The sequence below is a fragment of the Oryctolagus cuniculus genome, chromosome 4, assembly GCF_051225735.1.
Source record: "Oryctolagus cuniculus isolate XC-2025 breed Fujian yellow rabbit chromosome 4, ASM5122573v1, whole genome shotgun sequence".
In the NCBI taxonomy this organism is placed as follows: Eukaryota; Metazoa; Chordata; class Mammalia; order Lagomorpha; family Leporidae; genus Oryctolagus; species Oryctolagus cuniculus.
Genome location: NC_142870.1, coordinates 92,267,242 through 92,289,059, shown reverse-complemented (window position 1 = coordinate 92,289,059; position 21,818 = coordinate 92,267,242). Strand labels below are relative to the sequence as shown.

Below are 21,818 nucleotides of genomic sequence, written 5' to 3'. Positions count from 1 at the left end.
TGCCCTAGCCCCAGAAGCAGCCACTTCCTCAAGCAGTCCTTGTTATTTTTATTGGAGAATGACATTAGATACTACTATGGTTTGAATATGGGCTAAGTGTGTTCCCTGGAGGTCTGTGTGTTGGAAGCTTGTCCCGCCTCTCCCTGTGTGGCAACATTCAGAGGTGGAGGACCTGTAAGAGGCAGAGCCTAGTGGGAGACTGTTAGGCCACTGGGGGCTGTGCTCTCGGCATGGATTAAGGTGGCTTTCAGGGGGCCCCAGATACTCTGGCTTCCTGTACCTCCTGATTTCTCCTTCACACATATGACCCTGCCGTAAGCTCATTTGCCACTATGTCCTCACCAAAGGCAAGCCAGTGCCGGTGTCATGCCCTTGAACCTCAAGAGCTATGAGTTAAACAAACAGCTTTTCCTTACAAGGCATGCAGCATGGGGCATTTTGTTATAGTAACATAAAGCAGACTAATGCCTGAGCTAAGATCTGGGAGCTGGGTGTGCTCGTGGCTGCTGCTGTGTTGCTGCTTCTAGGCTGGGTCACATTTTTAATCTCACTGTGCTTCAATTTTTCACCTGTAAAGTGGAAGCTGTACTAGTCCTTTTATTATGGGCTGCTGTGAGGGTAATATCAAAAGAACAGGTGTAAGAGCTTAGTGCAGTCTCACCCAGACAGTAAGCGCTCAAAATCGCAGGGACTGTTATTTCTGATGGAACTTCTTATATTTGAGCTACGTTTACAGTGTCAGAGGTGTTTGTCCCATCTGCTAATTCATCTGATTCAATGACTTCAGATGGGAGTAGGACAAATGTTACTCTGCCAGTTTATAGATCGAAAAAAATAAATGAACAAAGGAGTGAACCTATGCTGCACCAGGGCCGTCTAGATTTCCCCCTCTGACTCTTGCCTACCTTTTACCTGAAAGACTGGAGTTCCTCTGATTCCTGGCCCCCTGTCCTCAGTGAATAGGATTAGCTCATGGCACAAAGAAAGTAGAGGCTCCAACCCAGAGCAGGCCACCCATAGGCAAGGGGCTGTTAGCTCCTGAGTCAAATATTGGATATACGTGGGTATAAAAACTATATATGTGTGTGTGTGTGTGTGTGCTATTCAGAATGTGTTTGGCAATGAAGAAATGAAATTTGGGTGCTAAAACATTGGCATTCTAGAATATTTTGGTAACTTATAGGAACAGTAAGATGGGGTGTTCAAACACAACTGATCTGAAAAAGCTAAAACATGCCTTAAATTCATCTTCCCATCATAGTCTCTCTTTCTGTTCATGGTACAATGATCCTGATCAAATAGGGCCAATGTTAAAAAATGAAAACAACTCACCAGTGTATGAGAAACACAGAGGCCAAACGAGGCACTTTGACTCAATGCAGATGTTTATTGGAACAAATGTGTACTTTCCCATAAGCACAACTTCTGTTGCTAATGAGATCCGGGCATGAGCATTACTGCTAACAACACCATTCATGGTCAGAAACCATCACTTTTGTTATACAGGGAGGTCGATTTGGGTTGCAGAGAAGAGAGAACCTTTTTGGAGGCAGGTCTTTTAAAATTGGAATGGGCTACATGTGGAGGTAGTGAGTTTCTCATTCCCAGGAATATTCAAGAATGAGGCCCTGGAGTTAGAGAAGGCAGTTGTAGTGGGCACTCTGGCCCTCTGCTTCTCCGATGCTGGGAGAGATTTGGGTGTCCTGGACCTTAACAGCAGTAGAAGAGTTGGGACCTGTACCACGTGGCTTTGGATCAAGGGGAAACAGGTTCCAAAGCCATATAGAGTTTTTTTCAGAATCGGGATGGAGTTGCAGGTGGGGGAATCAGCAGGGTGAACCAGGCCAGCCAGAGGTCAGTGTCTGCACTCACAGCCTGAGAAGGTTCCAAGTCCTGTTTGGTGATCTGGCCCTAAGATGAGAGACTGTTGCAGGTATGCGCTCTGGTCCGCAGGGTCTACTCCACTCTGTGGGCAGAGATGGTAGGTTCTGAGGACAGCTTGAGTGGACGCTGATTCCTGTTCTCTCCCCATCTGGACAGCTCTTCTCCATCCTAGCTCTGGAAATGCCCCTCCTCCTCTAGGCTCTGCTCCTGCACCATCTCCTCCAGGAAGCCTTCCTGGTTATCCCACCTCCAGCACCTCCATACCAGAACGGCCTTCCTTCTCCCTCCATAGCAGTCAGTGGGGGCTCATCCTCTTAGCAGGTAGTCACATAGGTATGTGTCACACCCCCCACAAGGAGCTGCTGGGGGCGTGTGATGCATGCTCTCCCCATGTTCATGGTCCCTGAGGTCATCAGCACAGCCTGGAGCATGCAGGGCACCCAAGCCTAGCAGCTGAATGGGAAGCTGTGGTGTCTTGGGATGCTTCAGGCAAGTGGGAAACTTTGCATCCCAATTCTTTGGCATTGAACAAAGAGCTCCAGCTTGCACGGTGAGTGTCTGTTGAAGCTGAGTCACATCGTCATCTTTGCTTTACAGAATAGGCAGCAGAGCACAGAGAGGTAGACGGACTGGATCAGGGAACTACAGGCACGCGCTGAATCACCTGAGTGTCCAGCCTAGGGCTTACTACGCCCATAGGCTCTCTTCCCCCAGAGCCTTCCTCTTTCCATAGGAGACTCCAGCAGCTGCAGTCGGAACAAGCCCTCAAGTCTTCCATGCAGATGGGCACTGGGGCTTCTGCTCCTTTAACACCTTCTAGCTTGGAGCTCTGGAGGGGATGGGTTCCCTAGAAGCTTCCTGAGAGAGGAGGTGACTCTTGGATGGGAGAGGCATTCTGTGTGTGTGTGTGGGGGGGGCATTCACGGCCTCACATGGCTAGGGGGTGCAGGGTATTGGCTGCCTGGGGCTAGCTATGGATGTGAGGAGGGAGGCTGTGCCTGAGGTCCACCCCCACTCCCCGGCCAGGGCCCACCTGTGCAGGGAGGGAAAGAAGGCTGGGTCCCAGAGCGGACACTCTGCTTAGGAACAAGGAGGGATCCCTTGGCCAGCACATTTCCTGGCTATGTCCCTGGGAGCCAGGCATGGGGTGGGTGCCGCATTTTGTCTGCATCAAATCTCCTTGAACCTAGTGGAATTTTTGCCTTGTGCTTACTTCTCACTAGAGAGAAGATGGTCTCATTGTGTCCTAGATAATCAGAGCTGGGAGGGCCCTTGGAGCTGGGATAGGGCAGGGGAAAGGATTTGCATAGGGTCACCCAGGGAAATGGGGGCACAGCTGATTCCAGAACCACATGTCTGACTTCCCAAGTCACCCTCCCACTCTCCCTCCTCCCCTGCTTCTGCGCACCCACAATTTCATCTCTAGTTCATGTCCATTACTGCGCTGCCATGAGACACGGCAGGAGACTCTGCACCGTGTCTCCTTTGCTTCCTTAGAGGGAAGGGCAGGGATTGGGCTTAGGAAAATTGCATGGTGGCCAGGAAGCCCAGAGCATCCAGGGTCAGACGAAGGCAGCGGGCGAGGCTGAGGGGGAGGATGTGTCGCTACTTGCCCTAAGGACCAGCCAGGGGTTTATAGGGGAATTTTGTCTGCGGAGACGCATTTACAGAGCTCTCAGTTTATGCCAGGCACTGCGGGAGCGCTCTGAGCATATTAATTAATGTAGTTCTCAGCAGGCATCCGGGAGGTAGGTAAAGGGTGATATTCCCCTTACAGATGAAGAAACATGCGGGGAAGCCACCCGGGGAGCTGTGCAGAGCGGGCAGGTGCCGGAGCTCAGTTCTTCACTCCAGTGACCCTCTGGATCCAGTCCTTGTTGTGGTAGATGTCGGAATACACCCCATAGCGCTCCTTCTTCCCGCAGTCCTCGCCCCAGGACACCGTGCCCACCAGGTACCACTGGCCTCTTTCTCTATCCAGGGTCACCATGGGGCCTCCAGAGTCGCCTGCACAGGCATCCTTCCCCCCTGGATAAAAAAGGGATGCAGATCAAAGTGAAATGCCCCCTTTTTGCGGACCCCATTACAAAGGTCTCATTCCGCTAACTTGTAGTACAGGGATTTGGGCACTAGAGGGCGCAGCAGACCATTTGACCCAACTCTGGGCTCCTCAGCTGTCAAGGAGACTTGAGAAGGCTCCGGGTCTGAGTCAGTCTCCTTTTAGAGGAGATAGATCAGGCCTCCGAAGGAGATGACGGAGGAAATTCCTTAGCAGCCCTCCCCCACGACCTTCCTCCGTTTCCCTCCCCTCTCCCAGGCCGACCAGATCAACCAAGGCTGGTGGCGGTGTCCACACAACGCCCTCCCCACCCCCCGCCCCGTGTGTCCCATGCCAGCCTCTCACCTTCCTTCTCTCCTGCACAGATCATGTCCTTGGTCACATTCTTCTGTATCTGGGCGTAGGCCTCCTGGCAGGTGTGGTGATTGACAATGGGGATTTCAATCTGGAACACAAAGCTGTTATCATCCCTGCCCCTGGCTGAGGCTCCCGGCTGCTCCTTCCCCACCCCCACACTCAGATGGATACAGTAACTGGGAGAACCAGGAGATCAATGTTCTGACACAGTCTCCACTGTGAACCTTCTGTGTGGCCCGGGGCAAGTAACTTGTCCTTGGGGGGGCCTCCATTTTTGCATCTCTAAAATGGAGGTGACCATACTTACCTAGCACATGCATTCTTTTGAATATGACAATGTATAGGAAGTCTCTGGTCAACCTTGGTGACCCCCCTCCCATTGTTGAGGCCTGGGGCCATGGGATCTGGGTTTGTGGCTCGGTCACCATTTCTCAGACCTCTAAGGTTGTTTCTTTGTGTGAAAAATGGCAGTCACACAATATGACATTGTAACCATGTGGAGCTGTGCCCAGAGGAAGTGAATGAACAAGTGATGTCAACGAACAAGTGATGTCCAACACTGGACAGTGCTGGGTCCCCAGGGGCTCTTGCTGGTTGCTCTGCAGTCAACTCTCACTTTGCGTCCCCCTTCGCTACAGTATGACCAGACACTGGCCCTCGGGCTTGTCCATTTCCGTCTTATTTTGTTTGCAGCATAGGAGATACTCAGGGAATTTTTTAAATTGTGGCAATGAATTGTTCTGTGAAAGTAAGGTTTTGGAATTGTTAGTGGCCCTGAGGCTGGAGAAGCCGTCTGGAATAAAAAGAGGGAGCATACGAGTCTCGTTCAACCCAAGCAAGAACGAAAGGGACCTGGTGCCCAGATGTACAACTTCTGCCGGCCCTTGCTGACGGGGAACCAGAGGCCATCCCGGCCCTTCCCTCGGGGAGTGTGGAGAGGAAGCCGGGCCCGGTTGGGCATGAGGTGACGTCTCTGGAACCAACCTCTTGCATTGCTCAGGTATCATGGGGGCATCACCTCCTCTGGGGAGCTCGCCAGAACCTCCTAGGCAAGGTCAAGTTCTGAGCACCCCATGCTTCTCCTTCAGCACCCTGTTACACCCAGCACTCATTCCCATCTGTCCCAAGTCCAGGGACCAAAGACCCGGTCAATCCTTCTACCCTCAGCATACCCAGTAGCCAAAACAGTGTCTGGTACCTGAGACACCTGGTAAACACCTGGGAGTTAAGGACGGAAGGGGCGAGTGGTTGTGGCAGGTGCGGAATTTGGGAGTATATTAAGATAATACGTGTTGAAGGATTTTGAAACCACAGCGCCAGTCAGAGAACCAGGTGCTGGCCGAGCCAGCCGGCTCTTACAGGCTATTGAATATTGTCTCTGACTTTGCACCTTGAGATCACATGCCGTGGTCTAGAAAGGCAGACTGACTTGTCTCAGGTCGCCCAGTAAATTGGTAGGGGCCAGGACATGGGGCCATGACTCTTTATGCCTAGGTCAGAATTCTTTTCTAAAATAATAGGACTGTGGACTTCCAAAGCGATAGTCAGGTTCATTGCTGCAGGGACGGCGGTCGGCAAGCATCTCGGCTAATTTGGTCTGTAGTCCTCATGGTGGACACAAGAATAGGAGCCTTTGGCATATCCAGACCTGCTCTTTCTCGGGAGAATGTCCATGAATGTAGACTTTCATAAGCTACGGAGCACATTGAGCAGTGTTTTGGAATTAGAGCCTGTGATATGTAGAAAAAGCAAGATCAAGCTTTCTGGGGTTCAGAACCCAGGTGAACTATGAAGGTGAGTCTAAGCCCCAGTGTCTCCCTGTCACACACACCCCCACGGCTTTGGCCACGCCTCTGATTCCTTGAGTGGGCAATCTGGAGCAGCGAGGTCCAATGTCAGGCTAAAGTGCCACTGTCTACAGGCTACTAATTGAACTTCACCTCCATCAGCGTCTCCGGGAATCTGTGCAAGAACTGCTTTCCCCAGCCGCTGACGATGACCATGGCTCCTGGAGGACAGAAGACATTGTGAGAGCGGGGAGGCCATCTGGGGGGTTTTCAGAAGCTGGCACCTTGCAGCCCCTCCATCCTTGGTCTGCGGCAGGAGTGCTGGGTTTCCTCTTAGAGAAAGGCAGCAAGGTGGGGAGGAAGGTGGGAGAGCCTGCTGGACTGGAAGCAACCTGGAGCAGAGGGGAGGGGCCTTGTTTCTGTGCCCTGTGGCCTGGGTTGTTGACTGGGTGCTCTGTTCTCTCCCGCACACGGGTAGCATGGCATCTGGCTCCATACGAGCAGGGAACGCGTTGTCTGCTCACTGCTGCATGACAGGTTTCAGTGAATGCTTGTAAATCAATGGAGAAGCCCAGGCAAGTCAACAACGTGCTACGTCGTCTTAAGCCAGCCTTGTCCCCTCTCTGCCAGCTTGAAAGCCTCAGGTTCCCTATCTACAAAGATAAAGAGATTGGTCTTGAGGTTCTCTAAGGCCCCTTCCAGTTCTGACCTCCAGAAGTCTATGAAGTTGGCAAATCTAGGGACAGTGTGGAAATGGGTTGAACATAGGTAGAGCAATTATTTTCTTATTTGAAAACAACACTGGGCTCCAAGTCAGAAAACTTGGACTCTAGCCCTAGATCTGGTTCTTATAAGCTTTATCTTGGGTGAGCCACTTAACTTTGCCTAGCCTCAGTTTGCTCAGCTGTAAAATGGGGCTGCAGTGTCACCTTGCAAGGCTTTAATGAGTAGCACATCAGTTAATGAATGGGATGCACATGGCGCCCAATGACTCAGAGCAGTTCTACCTCGGCCTCGCCCATTGGCTCACTTTTCCTAAAAGCTTCTCAGATTCCATCCTAACCAATGTTCCCTTTTTGAAAAATACATATCTCTGAGCAAAGGAAGTGACCTATGAATTTAGAATGAAAAGGAAGCCAACTCCTATGGGTTGGGCTCTTTTTGTTGGACACATTTAAATGTACGAGGGCAATGCCAAAACATCAGGGATCAAAAGGAATGAAGAGAAGAGATTTCCCATGGACTTTCGGAGGACCCCTTGCATCATCTCATGTAACTCTCACGTGGGCTAACAACCCCATAGGGTATTCCCTCCAGCCGAGAGGGAAGGGGATCGAGGCATAATGACGTCAGATGACTCCCTCACTGTCACCCAACTAGGAAATGGCAGCACTGAGACTTGAACCTGTACTGCTTGTCAGGCTATTGGCTCTCAGCCCAGCCTTCCCCTTCTGCTCTGCTTTGGGGCCTGGGGGCTAAGACTGGGAGCTGGAAGGCCTGCTTTGCTTGCTAGTTTCCTGAAAACAGGACACCCAAAGACCTACTGCTACCGTTGACAGCGCGCTTGCTCGGGCAGCTGGCTCCAGCTGTCTTTGTTAATATATCAACCTCTTTGTAGAAACCCAAGTTCTGGCTCCACTGGGCCTTTTGTTCTATTACCCCGGCCTCTTCCCTTTGCTCCCTCCTGTAGGTGCTGTCTCCATATCTCAGCTTTCTCCTTCAACTTGTCCACCCTGCCAGTACCCTCCGCGAGATGCTCTGAGCTGCTAACCAGCCTGATTGTTGCTTTCCTATGTGCGCTCTTAGGCCTGCCTGGTTTCCTACCTGGGAACCAGTTCTGGCCTAGCTGTTGAAAGGAGGCGGCTGGGGAATCCCGCAGACGCGATCGACCCAGTTATATCAGTGCTGCAGCAGACTGCCTGCCGGTGCACCTGCGGCTCTGCAGAGGCCGGCTCAGGGACGGGGGGGTGGGTACCTTCTGCTGGGGGCTCCTCGGGCAGGCAGATGGGCATCACGAAGTGGTTCAGCGTCGGGCCTGCCAGCAGCTCCAGCAGAGCCACATCGTTCTCAAAGGTGCTGGGTTTGTACTGGGGGTGGGGGATGACGCGCTTGACGCGGAGCCGCTGTTCATTTTCATCTGACCGGAGCCTCCAGTGCTTGCCTGGCGGGGAGAAGGCGCACGGGGTGTCAGGTCCTACTCTGTTCCTTGTCAGTCCCCAGTCCCCTGAGCCCATGCACCCTGCCTTAGTCCTTCCACGTGTCCCAGCCATCCCACCTGACCTGCAGCTCCCCATGGTCTCCTGGCTTCCCAGCTGCTGTTCTCCATGAGCCGAACCCGTCATCTTAGAAGGATCCTTCTCGGGGCTGTGGCCATATGTAGCATCCATACGGCGCTGGAGCAGGCACTGGCTCTTCCATAAAGAAGAGCCAATGAAGCCTTGCCCTGGGCACTTTGACTCTCTCTCCCTCTCTCTCTCTCTCTCCCCCCTCCCTCCCTCTCTCTTTCCCTCCCTCCCTCCCTCCTTCCTCTATAAAAGATTATTTATTTGAGGCAGAGAGGGAGAGAGAGAGAGGAAGAGATCTTCCAACCACTGCTTCAGTCCTCAAGTGACCACATGGCCAGGCCTAAGCCAGGCACAAGCCAGGAGCTCCCACGTGGGTGGCAGGGGATCAAGGTCTTGGGCCACCTTCCTCTGCCTTCCCTTGCCTGTCCCTCTTACAGCCTGCCTGCTTCCTGCTTTGCAGTAGAAATCTACGTGCTTATGTCTCCTTCCTTTGTCACACTGCAAGCTCCTGGAGGGCAGGGGCTAGGTCTTTGCTGCACTGCGCCCTGAGATCCAGGCTCGGTGGCAGTGGCTAAACAAGTGAGGAACTGACCTGAATCAGCTGTGGCCTTGACTTTGTACAGGAGAGGGAAGGTCTGAGCCGTATCTGTGTGAGACGTTCAGAGCCATGGGCTCATCGAGGCCTGAAGTGTCCATGGAAGTGACCTAGACCGGACTCTTTATTTCATCCTTGTGGAAACTGAAGCCTAGACCTCTGTGGCCTGCCCATGGCCACACCGCCAGAGCCTGGGACCTGGCTGAGGCCCTTGACCTTCGCCCCAGGCATCCTGCCCTGGCAAGAGAGAGTGCGGCCATGTGTCTTTCCCAGGGAATCGGCTTGCCCTTCACTCACCCACGATGACTTTGAAGTCAGAGGGGTTGATCAGGTCTTCGTGGCGCAGGGTGGAGTCCTTGGGATCCAGCGACTGGTGGAGGCAGTGAGCGGCGGTCACGACCCAGCGGGAGCCTGTGGAAGAGAGTGTGGGCACGCACGCTGCTCTGCCCAGCCCTGCCCCATCCTGCCCCTCAATGTCTCCAGCTGAGGATCCTTCAACTGCCCTGGGGTGTCCCCGAGACCTGTGAGTGCCACACCTTTCTCCACTGCTCTTACATGATTCTAACCTGAAGACACAGTAGAAGACACAGGTGTCAAACTGTGACTACAACTCCCTATTTGAACTGGGGCCAGCATTGAGGGTTTGAAAGACAGTTTCAGGGCTCCCTGGAGCCCAGGGAGTTGGTAAGGAGCAGACGGACCAGGGGAGGCCCACAGACCTGCTGTGTGGTTCTGGCTGCCTCTCAGGCCCGGCTCTGTGAAGTGTGGTCCCTGGGCCAGCGCAGCACCCTGCACAGGAGCTTCTCAGAGAGGCAGGCTCTCAGGATGCACTTCACCCCACGAGATCAGAATCCACTCTCAAATTCAAAGTCCCCCACACAGTCCCCGTGCCCGTGCCCGGCAGCGGCCAAGAAGCTCTGAGCGGAACGGTGAGTGGTGAGCAGCACTGGCTGCGCCCTCGCATGCACGGGGGGGATGGAAAGAAGAAATCGGAGAGTGGGCAGGGCAGGCAGGCGGGTCTGGAACATTCCCCCAGGCGATTCTGCTGCCACCCGTGTTGGGAGTCACCGCGTAGTGATTAACGTGAACCCCGAGGCCTGGAGGAAAGCAGAGCAGCCAGGGGTCCCCGGTAGGTTACAGGCGGGGTGAGGGCAGGCCTCCCGGCAGTCAGCCCAGCGCACACCGTGTCTCTGCTGTCTTCTGCCCCTGGCTGGGCACTCCCTGCCTTTCGCTGTAATACAAGGGCAGGCTTCTTGGTCACCCTTCAGGAGAGCAGAGGGCAAGCCTGTAAGCAGAGGAACCCATAGGTATCCCCAAGACGAGCCTGGGGAAAGACTGACGTGGGAGGTGGCAGTGCAGGCTCTCAGGTCGCATTCAGAGTTAAGGGCAGAGGTGCTTTGCTGGAGCAGGTTGCGGGCTTCCTTGGCTCTCTCAGGAGGGGCTATGCAGAGTTCCATGTAGGCCACATCCTTTCCCACGCTGGCATTTTGACCCCCACCAGGTCTGGGGTCTCTCGGCAAGATGTTTCCAGGTGGATCGGGGGGCTGAGGTACCCGGGTTAGGAACGCCTGGCTCAGAGCAGGGCTCCGGGCTGTTCAGATGAACCCCGGGGTTCGCTGCCCAGCTCTGTCCAGCCTCTGTCCCTCGGCCTCCCTCCTGGATCCTCCACCCTCCTCTGAGCCACAGGGAAGGAAAGAGGCTGCAGGCCAGGAGAAGTGTTGGGGAGGGCCGGGGCGAGGCAGCTTTTAGCTTGGCTGAGAGCAGAGAAGTGAACTTCAAGCATCGTTCAAACCTAAGTCACAGAGAACGAGCAGGCGACAGACACCAATGCATGCAGAACCTTTTTGAACCTAACAAACACAAGGTTAAGAAAAGGAATAGCATTCTTGCACCAGTGGGCACGGAATCCCTCTGTTTTACATGGCGTCTGACAGCGTGGGAAAGCGTCTGAGGAAGCAGCGCCCCCTGCGGTTGGCTCCACCTCACTGCGCTGCCTCTCTGCTTCCCTCAGGCGCGGTGCTGCATCCGGCTCCAGCGCCCCCTCCTGTCTTTCCTCGTTCTCCTCTCTCTAGGGTGTCTCCTGCCTGACCCTAAGTGTCACTATTCTGTTTTCTTTTTCTCTCTCCAGTGAGACAGAAGCCTGTCTCATGTCCTGGGTCTGTCCTCTGCCGTCTGTCTGTGCCTTCCTCTGTTGAGCTCCCTCCCCTTTTCTTTCCCAGTCCTCTACCCGCCATGTGCCCCCTGGACCACCCTCGGCTCATCGGCCTACCCTAGCTCTCTTTCACAGCCCTTGCTGCCACTGCTGCTTTTTGTAAGACTTATTTAAAAAAAATATTTCAAAGAGAGGAGGAGAGAGAGAGAGAGAGAGAGATCTTCCATCCACTAGTTCACTCTCCAAATGGCCGCAACAGCCAGGGCTAGACCAGGCTGAAGCCAGGAGCTTCTTCCACGTCTCCCACGTGGGTGCAGGGGCCCAAGAACTTGGACCACCTTCCACTGCTTTCCCAGGTGCATTAGCAGGGAGCTGGATGGGAAGTGGAGCAGCCAGGTCTTGAACTGGTGCCCATATGGGAGGCCAGCGTTGCAGGCAAAGGCTTAACCCACTGTGCCACTGCATCGGGCCCCAGCCCTTGCTGCTTTGGGAGGCCCTATCAAGTGAGAGCATGCATCGTTGTGCTTGTGGGAGTATCAAGATCAGCTCCTCAGAGGCTGTTTTCACTTATCCCTGTTGCGCTTTCTCATATCCCCGGTGGCTGCCTCTCCGAGGAGCTGTCCACGCCGTCTGTGATCTGGAAGGGGTGAGACTGAGTGCATGGCTGCAGCCTAGGGGCTCCCACATGGAGGAGGAGCCACCAAGGCCTTCCTCTGAGATGGGATCAGGCCTGGGACTCCACACTGCAACAGACCTTAGGTCACCCAAACCGGACGTCCACTGCCGTACCCTTGCTCCCATCCCAGCAAGAAGCAGTGCATCACAGAGTTGAAATCGTTCTCTCCCTGTGCCTCCTCATTTCCATCGCTCATGCCCTCTTCTCACTGTGTGGCTCTTACAGGCACCACCTCACTGAGTCACTCCTTAAATCGGCGCTGCCTCTGGGGGGACTTCCCAGTATGCGCTCATAAACCTGCACTGCATGCAGGAGGAGACCCACGTTGCTAAGATGCCACTCAAGGCCTTGTGAATCTGCCTTTCCTGACTTCCCAGCAGTGGGTTTCCTGGTTCTTGATCTTATGGCACTGGCCCACCCTGCTCTGGGGCCATGGGCCCATGCCCTGTGCTGTAATTCAGGTTGGAGAGGCAGCCTCCCCAACTCAGTGCTTCCTGGTGCTGACACCCACCAGGACAGAGGGTGTTCATTGCGGGAACAGGACCACGTGTCTCCTGGTTCCAGCTAAGGGCTCTTTGTACCTCACGGGACTTCCAGTCCAGGATCCTGCGATGGACAGGAATTCTCAGTGGAAAACCCTGGGTCAGTCCCCAGGAAGAGTGCTGTGTCCCCTAGCTTCTACCTTAGCCTCAACCTGGGTCCCCAAGCCCCTCCACCGTCTGCTTACCTAGAAGGGAGCCCCCACAGAAGGGTTGCTCATTCAGGTGGGACAGCATGGCGATCCAGGGAGCCGTGCCAGTCTGCACTGGGCGTCCATTGAAGATCCTGGCCATCAGCGTGCGGGAGAACTTGGGGAGACCACACTCTGCAGCCAAGGGAGGACGGGAGAGGTCACACCTGGCTCCCACTGCTGGGCTGCCAGTTCATCATCCATCACCCTGTTAGGAGCATCTGTGATATTTGATCTCCCAGCATTCCTTGCCCTTTCTAATAAGTGTTATGGTGTGAATAGGCAGGCAGCTAGGCAGGCCTAGGTGATCTGGATTTCTTGCCGGCCTTGCAGTCTAATGTTATTTGTTTGCCATCAGTCTAAAACATCCACTTCCCAGGACCCGGAGAGAGACGCCATGATGGCCACATGGGCATTAAACTCCACATGGAGGTGCCGTAAAAATCCCAGATGACTTCAGGCTTCCAAGACCCCACCTGCTTGCTTACTCATTTAAGGCAGCACCCCTACTTCATAAAAGAGTGGGGGGGTCTGGATTTTCCCTCTGACCGTGGTTGGGGTGGTAGTCAGGCTTTTTGTTCTCTCTGTCTTTAAACAGCTCTCTGGCCACTCATGAGGGGTAGTTCTTTGTGTGGGACAGTGCACTCTGACGTGTGAATGCACCTTCACTCTCACACTTTTGAATACATCCTGTTCTCACTTGTGCACCATGTGTATGTATGTATGTCTGCTTCCACTTGGAATTCTTGTCTTTGTAGGGGCAAGAACCTGGATTGAAAATTAAGGTCCCAGGCCCACATCAACAGCACCCTGATTTGCTTTGGGGTCTGCACACCCCACCCCCCAGCCCTGCCCCATTCCTTTAGTCTGTGCAGGCAGAGTTGCTCTGACCTCACCTCTGGGCTCAGGGATAGGAGTGCACTTCTTCTGGTCACAGCACTTGCTCAGAGTTGGGCATGTGACCTTGGCTAGGCTGGTGAGATCTTAGGAACATTGGAAAAAGGGAAAATCATTCTCTGCTGGGTTGCTGTACTGTTGACTGTAAGCTCAGCTCTCACAATGAGTAGTTTACAGACAGTCTGCTGAGAATGGTGCTACAAACACAAAGAAAGTGCCAAGAGATGGTGGTGGTGGTGGGGAGTGAGAGACCGTGTGCCCTGGTATTTGAGTCCTTTAATGTAGCGCACCAGAAGCCTTTTGGTATGGCCTTTTCAGTTCCCAGAAACTATAAACTCTATGTCTCTGCTTTGCTCCTCGAGCTGTCTTGCTGGGTTTCTGTACTTTACAAATGAAAGAGTCCTGACCGATGAGGTGTCCTCGTTCTCTACCCTTAGGGATCTCTTCTCTGTAGAGAAACCCTTCTCAGGGTCTGTGGAGTTGAAGACCCCCACAGGGGTCTACCTGCTGCAGTCCCCTGTTTCCTGCTGGCTGGGAGTCCCAGAGACATGCACATCACAGCTGAAGTCCATGCAAACCGTCCCATCTACCCTTCTCATCACATGGAGGAAGGAACTGAGACCTACAGAAGAGACCTGACTGACTTGTTGGAATTTATCCCATGAGTCAGTGGCAAGAATGTCAGCCGGCGTCTCCTGATTCCCAGCTCTGGGTTTTTCCTACCCTGGCAAGCACCACTGACTCTTAATGATACGGCTTCCTGGAGCACTGATGCTCCCAGCCCATGGATCCAGGCAGTCACCTACCACCCTTGTAGGTCTCATCAGACTGCAGCGAATCAGAGATAAAAGTGCTGCAACCTTGGGGACTTCTCAGTGTCTCCTAGCACCTTAACACTTGTCCCTGGCCAGCTGCCCCAAGCTAACGTCCTACCTCCATTCCCAGTAGATGCTGAGTCCATTGGGTGGAAATTTGCCCAGCTACTCTGCTCCCTGTCTTCCCCTGCTGTGTGCATTCTTTTCTTTAAGAATCCATTATGTGCTCTGGATCCCCTCCCTTCTAAACCCCTGGCCTTGGAGTTTCCTATCCCTCTGCTGTGTTTGCCTTCTGTGCCTCTAACACGTGGTCGAGACTTCTTGTCCTAAACATCAGTTTCCACTGCCCTGCCTCCCACTCAATCTACAATCTCTCCTCCAAAGAGGAGTTGACTGTGAGTCTTCATATTCTTCCCTCTCCTTTGGAGATGAAGATTTGGAAGAAGAAAGTGCCACAAAATGCACAAAGTTGGAAATAAAGCAAGCATCTGAATATTTAATAAACCTACACTTCCGGGGGTGATAGAATGGCTCTGGGACCATATGTGGAACTGTAACAGTGATGTTTACATATACAGGTAGATGCTATTTTTGAAGCTTTATCTGAAGCATTTTTTCATCAGTCAGGAATGTTCTTTGTCCTTGGGGTCTTCAACCATTGAAGCTGGAGCTTCTATTGTTTTAGGTGAGCAAAAGGCAGGTTTTGACTTTTGAAAGAGCAAAGCAGAGACCAAGGTCTGGAAATTCAGATTCTCATTTGAAGAGCTGGGCATTGTGGTAAGAATAAAAGGTTTGTAGGTTTCAAGGAACCAAAATCTGGAGACTTGAGCATATGACTTTTTTATTATAAACCATAGAGGAAAAAAAAGGATGCACGGACAGTTTCTTGCCTCTCAGGAAAGGTTAAAAACCATTCTCAGGCAGAGGGAAAGGGGAGGAGGGTAACGAGAGAGAGAGAGAGAGAGAGAGAGAGAGAGAGAGAGAGAAGGGAGAGTGTGCTCACATGCGCTGTTTCACTCCCCCAAGTGCCCACAACACAACAGCCAGGACTGGACCAGGCCAAAGCTGGGAGTTGGGAACAGAATCTGGGTTCCCCATGTAGGTAGTAGGGACCCAATACCTGAGCCTTCACCCACTGCCTTCCAGCATATGAAATAGCAGGAAGCTGGAATCAGGAGTTGAGCCGGCACTCAAACCCAAGCACTCTGATAAGGGATGTGTTTGTCCCAAGTGGCATCTCATTCTCCAGGCCAAACACCCAACTCCTACAGACTTTTATCTTTTTAACAAATACATAAAGGTTGTATATATTTATAGGGAACTATGTGGGTGTTTGCTACATGTATACATTGCATAATCTCTCATCAGGGAAAAATAATTCTATTTTCTCAAACACTGAATATTTATAGTAAAAATCATGTAAAGTCCTACCTTCTAATTTCTTCTTCATTTGTAGAGAAATATACAGAACTGAAGTCACCCCACTGTACACAAGAACCCCAGGACTTCTTCCTTGGTACTCATCAGTAAGCCTTTCCCCACCCCCCTCCCTGCCTCCCTTCCCTGTGTCACTACGCTTCGAACTTCTATAGATCAACGTTTTAAAGACTGTGCATGAGTGACATGTTCTGACACTCCTGTCTGTGCTTCGCTTATTGAACCTAACACAGTGGCCTCCAGTTCTGTCTATGTTGTTGCTAGATTTCACCCTTTCGAAAGGTTGAACAGCATCCCTGTGTTCCCGTGCCACACTTTCTCTATGCACTTAGTGATGGTTGTATCTTGGCTGCTGTGAGCAGTGCTGTGATAAAATGGGAGTGCAGTTGTCTCTTCCACAGACTGATGTCGTCTCCCTTGGATAGATCTCAGTGGTGGGATTGCTGGATCATCCGGGAAGTCTAGCTTTAGATTTTGGAGGAACTTCTGTACTGTTTCTGCAATAGCTGTACGAATTACATTCTTGTGGGCAGTTTGCAAGGGCTCCCTTTTACGCACATCTTCACCAACACTTGCTATTTCTTGTTTTTTTTTTTTTTTTTTTTTTTTTTTTTGGTATATTTTCTTGTTTTTTAATGTAACTGGGGTGAAGTGGTATCTCATTATAATTTTCACTTGCATTTCCCTGATGACTAGTGATTTTGAGCACTGTTTTCTGTACCTGTTGGACATTTCTAAGTTTCCCTTTGGGAAATATGTTTAGATCTACGGCCCAGTTTTTAAGTTGGATTTTTCTTTTTTGTATTCAGTTGTTGGAGTCGCTTATACTTTCTGGACTTGATCCCCTTGGCAGATATGTAGCTTATGACTATTTTCTCCCATTCTGTAGGCTATCAGTTTACTCTATTGATAGTTTCCTTTATGGTTCAGAAGCTCTTTGGTTTGATGAAATCCCACTTGTCTATTTTTGCTTTTGTTTCCTGTTCTTTCGGGGTCAGATAAAAAAAAATCCTTGAATTGTCTCCCCTGTGTTTTCTTCTGGTAGTTTCAAATTTGTGTCTTACACTGAGGTCTTCAATCCATTTTGCAGTGACTTCATAGATGCTGAGAGGTAGGGGTGTTTCATTCTTCTGCATGTGGAGATCCGATTTTCCCAGCACCATGTATTGCAAAGACTGTCCTTTTTCCAATTCATGATATTAGCGCTTTTGTCAAAGACTAGCAGGCTGGAGATGCATGGACTTACTTCTAGGGTCTCCATTATGCTCCACTGGCCTATGTATCTGCATTTATGCCTGGCCCAAGTTGCTTTATTTACCATACTTTGTAATAAATTTTAAAATCAGGTACTGTAACACCTCCTGCTTTATTCTTTTAGCTCAAGATTGTTTTGATTACTTGGATTCTTTTGTGAATCCATACAAATTTTAATAGTGTCTTTTTCTAGTTCTGTGAAGAATGGCATTGGTATTTCTCTGGGGATTGCATTACTCTGTAAATCTCTCTGGGAGGGTGCACATTTTAACGATATTGAGTCTTTTAGTCTATGAAACATGGATGTTTTTCTTTGTCACTGGGGCCTCTTCAGTATCTTTCAACAGTGATTTACAGTTTTCCCTAGAAGCTTCAAACACCAGCAGGCGGCCGCTCCGTGGGCACTGCCCCAGAGATGACGGTAGCGCTTTGTCCCTGTCTCGGGGCGCTTCCACTCTGGAGTCATTCCCTGGACTCTGGAGCAGCGCCGAGTGCCGTGGACTCCGGCATCCTCTTGCCAGCTTCCCTTCCCCGGCTCCGGAAGCACGTTGCCTCTGTGTCTCTGCGATCCCTTTCTGCGGTCTGCTTCTTCCTCGGGGCTTCTCTTCTCTCCATGCCTTCCAGCCAGTGTGTCCCTTGTGAATCCCTTGGCTCCCTTTGCCTTTCTGTAAATTCCTTACCCCGACCAATCTGCCCCATGCCATTGTACCATCTCTAGCCCAGTGGATTTCAAACCAGCATCCAACTCTGTTCTCGCCTCTGAATTGCACTGCTCCTTAGTGCCTGCCTAAATTCCAGCTGCCTTGCTCATAAACTCTTCAACCACAGCCAAACCAAGCCCTGGTCCCCACCCTTCTCAAGCCTTTGCTGTCAGTCCAGATGTCTATTAACGTCTGCGTCACCCACAGCCTTGTCGCCTGCCTTTTCTTCAACCCGCACGGTCAGTTGCTAAGCTGGTGGCAAATCACTAGGAGACCCAGAGAAGCTGCTGGTTATCCACAGAGGGTTTATTTCCACTTTAGACCCCTGACAGGAGAAACAGAGTGCAGAGGCCCCGTACAGAGTAGCGAAGCATGTGATACAACAGCTATGGAATATAACATCGTCTACATGCGCCATAGACATAGGAGTGTGCCGTGTTCTGATGAACCAATTGGAGTGGTGGACGCTTGCTGAGTATTCCCTTGGAAGCCCACTCAGGAGTTTCTCTGGTTGCCTTCCTCTGAGTCCCAGGGGAGAAGCAACACCATCAGCTGTCAGAGCCAGGGAGGGGCTTCTGGCCACCAGGGATGCACTCAGCTGGAGGATTTTGAGAGGGTTGAATGCTTTCCTGTTGTAGATGGGGAAACTGAGGCTCTGGGAGGGAAAATAGTTTGTAAGCAATTCTGCAGCCAGTTGGGGCAGACCTGGGCAGACCTGGGACTCCACCTCTTCCCAGTGCCTGCAGCAGTGGAGCTTGGCTTTTCTTGACTGCTGGCCCTGGAACGCAGGGTGTGGATCCCTTTGAACGTGCTGCCAGGTGGACTCTCCGGGGGTGCTGGAGAACTCTTAGTGGCCCGGGCCCACCCTTTCTTTCATGTTCCTGCCCAGAGCACAGCAGATGCAGTGCCGGGCTTCTCTTGTTCCAAGTGATCAACGGGGTTTGGGGCTCAGGTTGCCTTCACAGGTGACACATGTCAAGGCTGGGGGGGGAGGCTTCATGCTTGTCCCAAGCGGCAGGTGTGAGACCCCTGTGGTGTCAGCTGACATTTGATAGAGGCGGATGGACAGAATTCACCTGTTCTTAATCAACAGTAGGAATTTAGGGGGTTGGGCAGCCCTCAGCTGCCATTCTCTTCCCCAAGTTACCATAAATCTTTGAGCTTTCTCTTTGCCCTTTGAAATTCCTTTAATGACCTAAGGGGCTGTAAGATGCTTCTGGGAGGGAAATTCCAGGGACAAAACTGTCCCCAAGGAATTAGCCTAGGAGAGAAGGGCCACCAGGATGTGATCCCTGCCTCCTCAATCCCACATGGTATTTTTCTAGACGAGGGGCTGGAACTGTTTCCCCAGAGGGAAGAACTGGGAGCGTTTGGTTCAAAGGAATCCTTGCTGTTAGCCAGACCCGAGCTCGGTTGCACCAATGGGTTTGGTAAGTGATTAGGGGTGAACCAAGACCCCTGGAGCAAAGCCCGGCTTGGAGAGGAGTGCTGACATTGGCCCGGAGGCCCTCTGGTCTGGCTCCCTCCTTGCACTGCTGGGGAGAGCAAGGCGCCGGGAGGAGAAGGGATTTGGCTGAGGTCACAGACTCAGGTCTCTTGCCCAGAGCCTTTTTCTCTTACCACATCGTTGCCTCTCAGGGTCCCAGGGGCTGTCTCGGGAAGAGGGGCTCCCCACTAGATCAGTGTGTGCCATTCCCTTTGGTCTGGTCAATATCTGGAGTGTGTTTTTGGAAGTGTGTGGTGCAGCCTCACTCGGGCTGGGGCAGGGTAGACGGGCCCTGAGGATGTGAGCCAGCTCACCGCTCCACTTGCAGCTCCCCCAGGCCCTGGGGTGAGCCCATCTGCTCCCACACCCAGTCCACGTAGTTGGAGACCTTGGTGTAGACACCATAGACTTGCTTGCTGCCACATTCTTCAGGGCCCCCCCAGGACACCAGGCCTTGGGCCACCCAGCGCCGGCTCAAGTCATCAAGGATGACAAAGGCTCCGCCGCTGTCCCCAAGGCACGTGTCCTTGCCGCCCTCGTAGTAGCCAGCACAGAACATGTTCTCCGTGACACTGTAGTTGCCCGAGCGGGACTCATAGCTGGTTTTGCACTCAGCGTGCGGCACCACAGGCAACTTGACATACTGTAGGATATCTGACAGGGTTCGGGTGCCACTGCTGATGATCTCATCCACTGTCACATTGGGATTGGAAATGCCCCAGCCGGCCACCAGGCCCAGCATGTAGGGGGCTGGGCCTTCAGGCTCCGGCCTGGGCAGGCAGATGGGCATGACGTGGGGCCCCAGGGGCACGGGCTCCTGCAGCTGCACCAGAGCTATGTCGTGGTTGTAGTTCTGGATGTTGAAGTCCGGGTGCAGCAGCACTCTGGCAGCCGAGCTGTTGACGGCCCCCGATTTGTCCCGCACGTCGTGCAGGCCCAGGTAGACAGTGACGTGCTCCCTGGAGACTGGGATCACCGTGTTGTCTCTGCGCTGGGAGCGCAGCACGTGAGCTGCCGTGAGGATCCAGGACTCAGAGAGCAGGGCGCCACTCCCAAACCACTTGTCGTTGGGCACCCTCGAGGTGTCCTCCACCACTATGAGGGCCTGCCACGGGAAGAGGCCAGGCTCGGCATTGCGGCCCCCGATGATCCGCTTGATCAGGCTGGGCAGGGAGCGGGAGGGCTGGCCACACACTGTGAGGAGAAAGAGGGAGTGGGAACAAGAGACGGACACTGGTCAGGCCAGCGGGATGAGAAGAGCCCTGAGGAATGCACAGCTCATCCACTGTAGATTACGCCACTGTGGTACCCTGAGCTGCCTATGTTAGGCTAGCCTGGGGCTGCTCTGCCCAGGTCATGTGGGGATCTAAGCCTTTCCGGGCTGGCCTTCCTTCCATCTAGTCCTTTCCTTGCTGGGACCTGCTCTGGACTAGACCATTTCACATTTGGGCTTTCTCCATCCCGAGCCACTTCTGTCTCACTCAGACCAGTTTGGGCTCAGATCGTCTTTAGCCAGGCCTATCTCTAGCAGTGGTCACTTGTCCCCGTTTTTCCCAAAAAGCATTTCATACCCTTATGTAGGCCCATGCTGTGGGTACTTCCACCTCCATGGGCAGGGCAAGACTAGCCAGCAGGCCACAGCAGATGCTGCACTGGGAATGGAGACTCCTGGAGAAGACCTGGCCTTTCTATTGCTGATGCGACTCCAAGCCACTACGAGATTTCAGCTTTTGATATGCCAAATGAAGCAGTTAGCCAAGATGATCTCACATTCCAAATTCCTTTGAATTTTGTTTCAGTTTTCCCCTGGTCACCCACATTTTATAAGTTGGTAGAACTCTTCAGAGGTTAAAGATTAACCCAAGGTGACAACTATCAACTTGAGACGTTCACTAGAGCCTATGACAGCTGTCTCGTCCTCCATACCACGCTGCCTCATTACATATAAGCCCATGGGCATGAGTTTTGCAGACTCCTTCTCTGTTCTAAAGGACTCATGGGTTGGTAGCCATGGATTCAAGGCCCGGGTATTCAAGGTCAGGGAAATGTGGCATAATCTACAAGCAATGATGCATGGGTCCTGCTGTAGGCCACCCATCATTGCACTCAGGACCTCCGCAGGCCCTGTAGGGGGAGGAGAAAAGTCTGAGTCACTTCGTTCCACTGGGTTGCACCTTCAGAGTGCACACACATCACCAGCCTCCAGCCACGAGCTTCTGGCCCATGAGCAGAGGGTCTTCAGGACCAGCCCCCTGCTGGATAATAACAAGGTTGCTTGGACCTTTTCCAGGCAGTGTGCTTGGGCCTGGGAGGTAAGCCGGGCATGCGTGTGGGCCTCCTCCAGGTTGCAAATGGCTAGGCTACACTCCTTGACTCTAGGTGCCTCCAGTAGGCCTTCAGAGACCATGGAACATTTGAGTTTTGTTGGCAACCTCGGGATGGCAGCCTTTCAGCAGGCTAATGTTTTTCAGATGCTCTTCTTTCTGATGCCAAATGCTTCTTGCATGATCCTGGGGAATCCTGTCATTCATTTGCCCAGGCCAGATGTGAACGGGTGTTTGCAACTCTCTGTGGTCTGCTCCTTCAAAGTTGAGGGTCAGGCTCCCGGTTACAAGCAGCAGACAACAAGGTGACATCTCAAGACAGGTTTGGGACTTGCCCTGGGTAACAATTCATCCAGTACTGAAAGGCCTCATTTGGTGA

At 52.5% G+C, this 21,818-nt stretch overlaps 1 protein-coding gene across 3 annotated transcripts in view; it reads right to left on the bottom strand.

Annotated features, from left to right (window-relative positions):
* Positions 1-1,367: 1,367 nt before the first annotated feature.
* MASP1 (MBL associated serine protease 1) overlaps positions 1,368-21,818 on the bottom strand; it is a 73,726-nt gene continuing 53,275 nt past the window's right edge. For 2 of the 3 annotated variants that reach the window (XM_070073181.2, XM_008266638.5), the window contains 6 exons: positions 12,523-12,660; positions 9,265-9,378; positions 8,063-8,248; positions 6,241-6,308; positions 4,289-4,388; positions 1,368-3,912 (listed from right to left, as the gene is read on the bottom strand). In XM_070073181.2, coding sequence (XP_069929282.2) covers positions 3,722-3,912; positions 4,289-4,388; positions 6,241-6,308; positions 8,063-8,248; positions 9,265-9,378; positions 12,523-12,660 — 797 coding nt within the window. In that variant the 3' untranslated portion in view covers positions 1,368-3,721. Of the gene's footprint in view, positions 3,913-4,288; positions 4,389-6,240; positions 6,309-8,062; positions 8,249-9,264; positions 9,379-12,522; positions 12,661-17,914; positions 20,310-21,818 lie in introns of those variants that run through there. The other variant, XM_008266637.5, reaches the window with a different exon arrangement.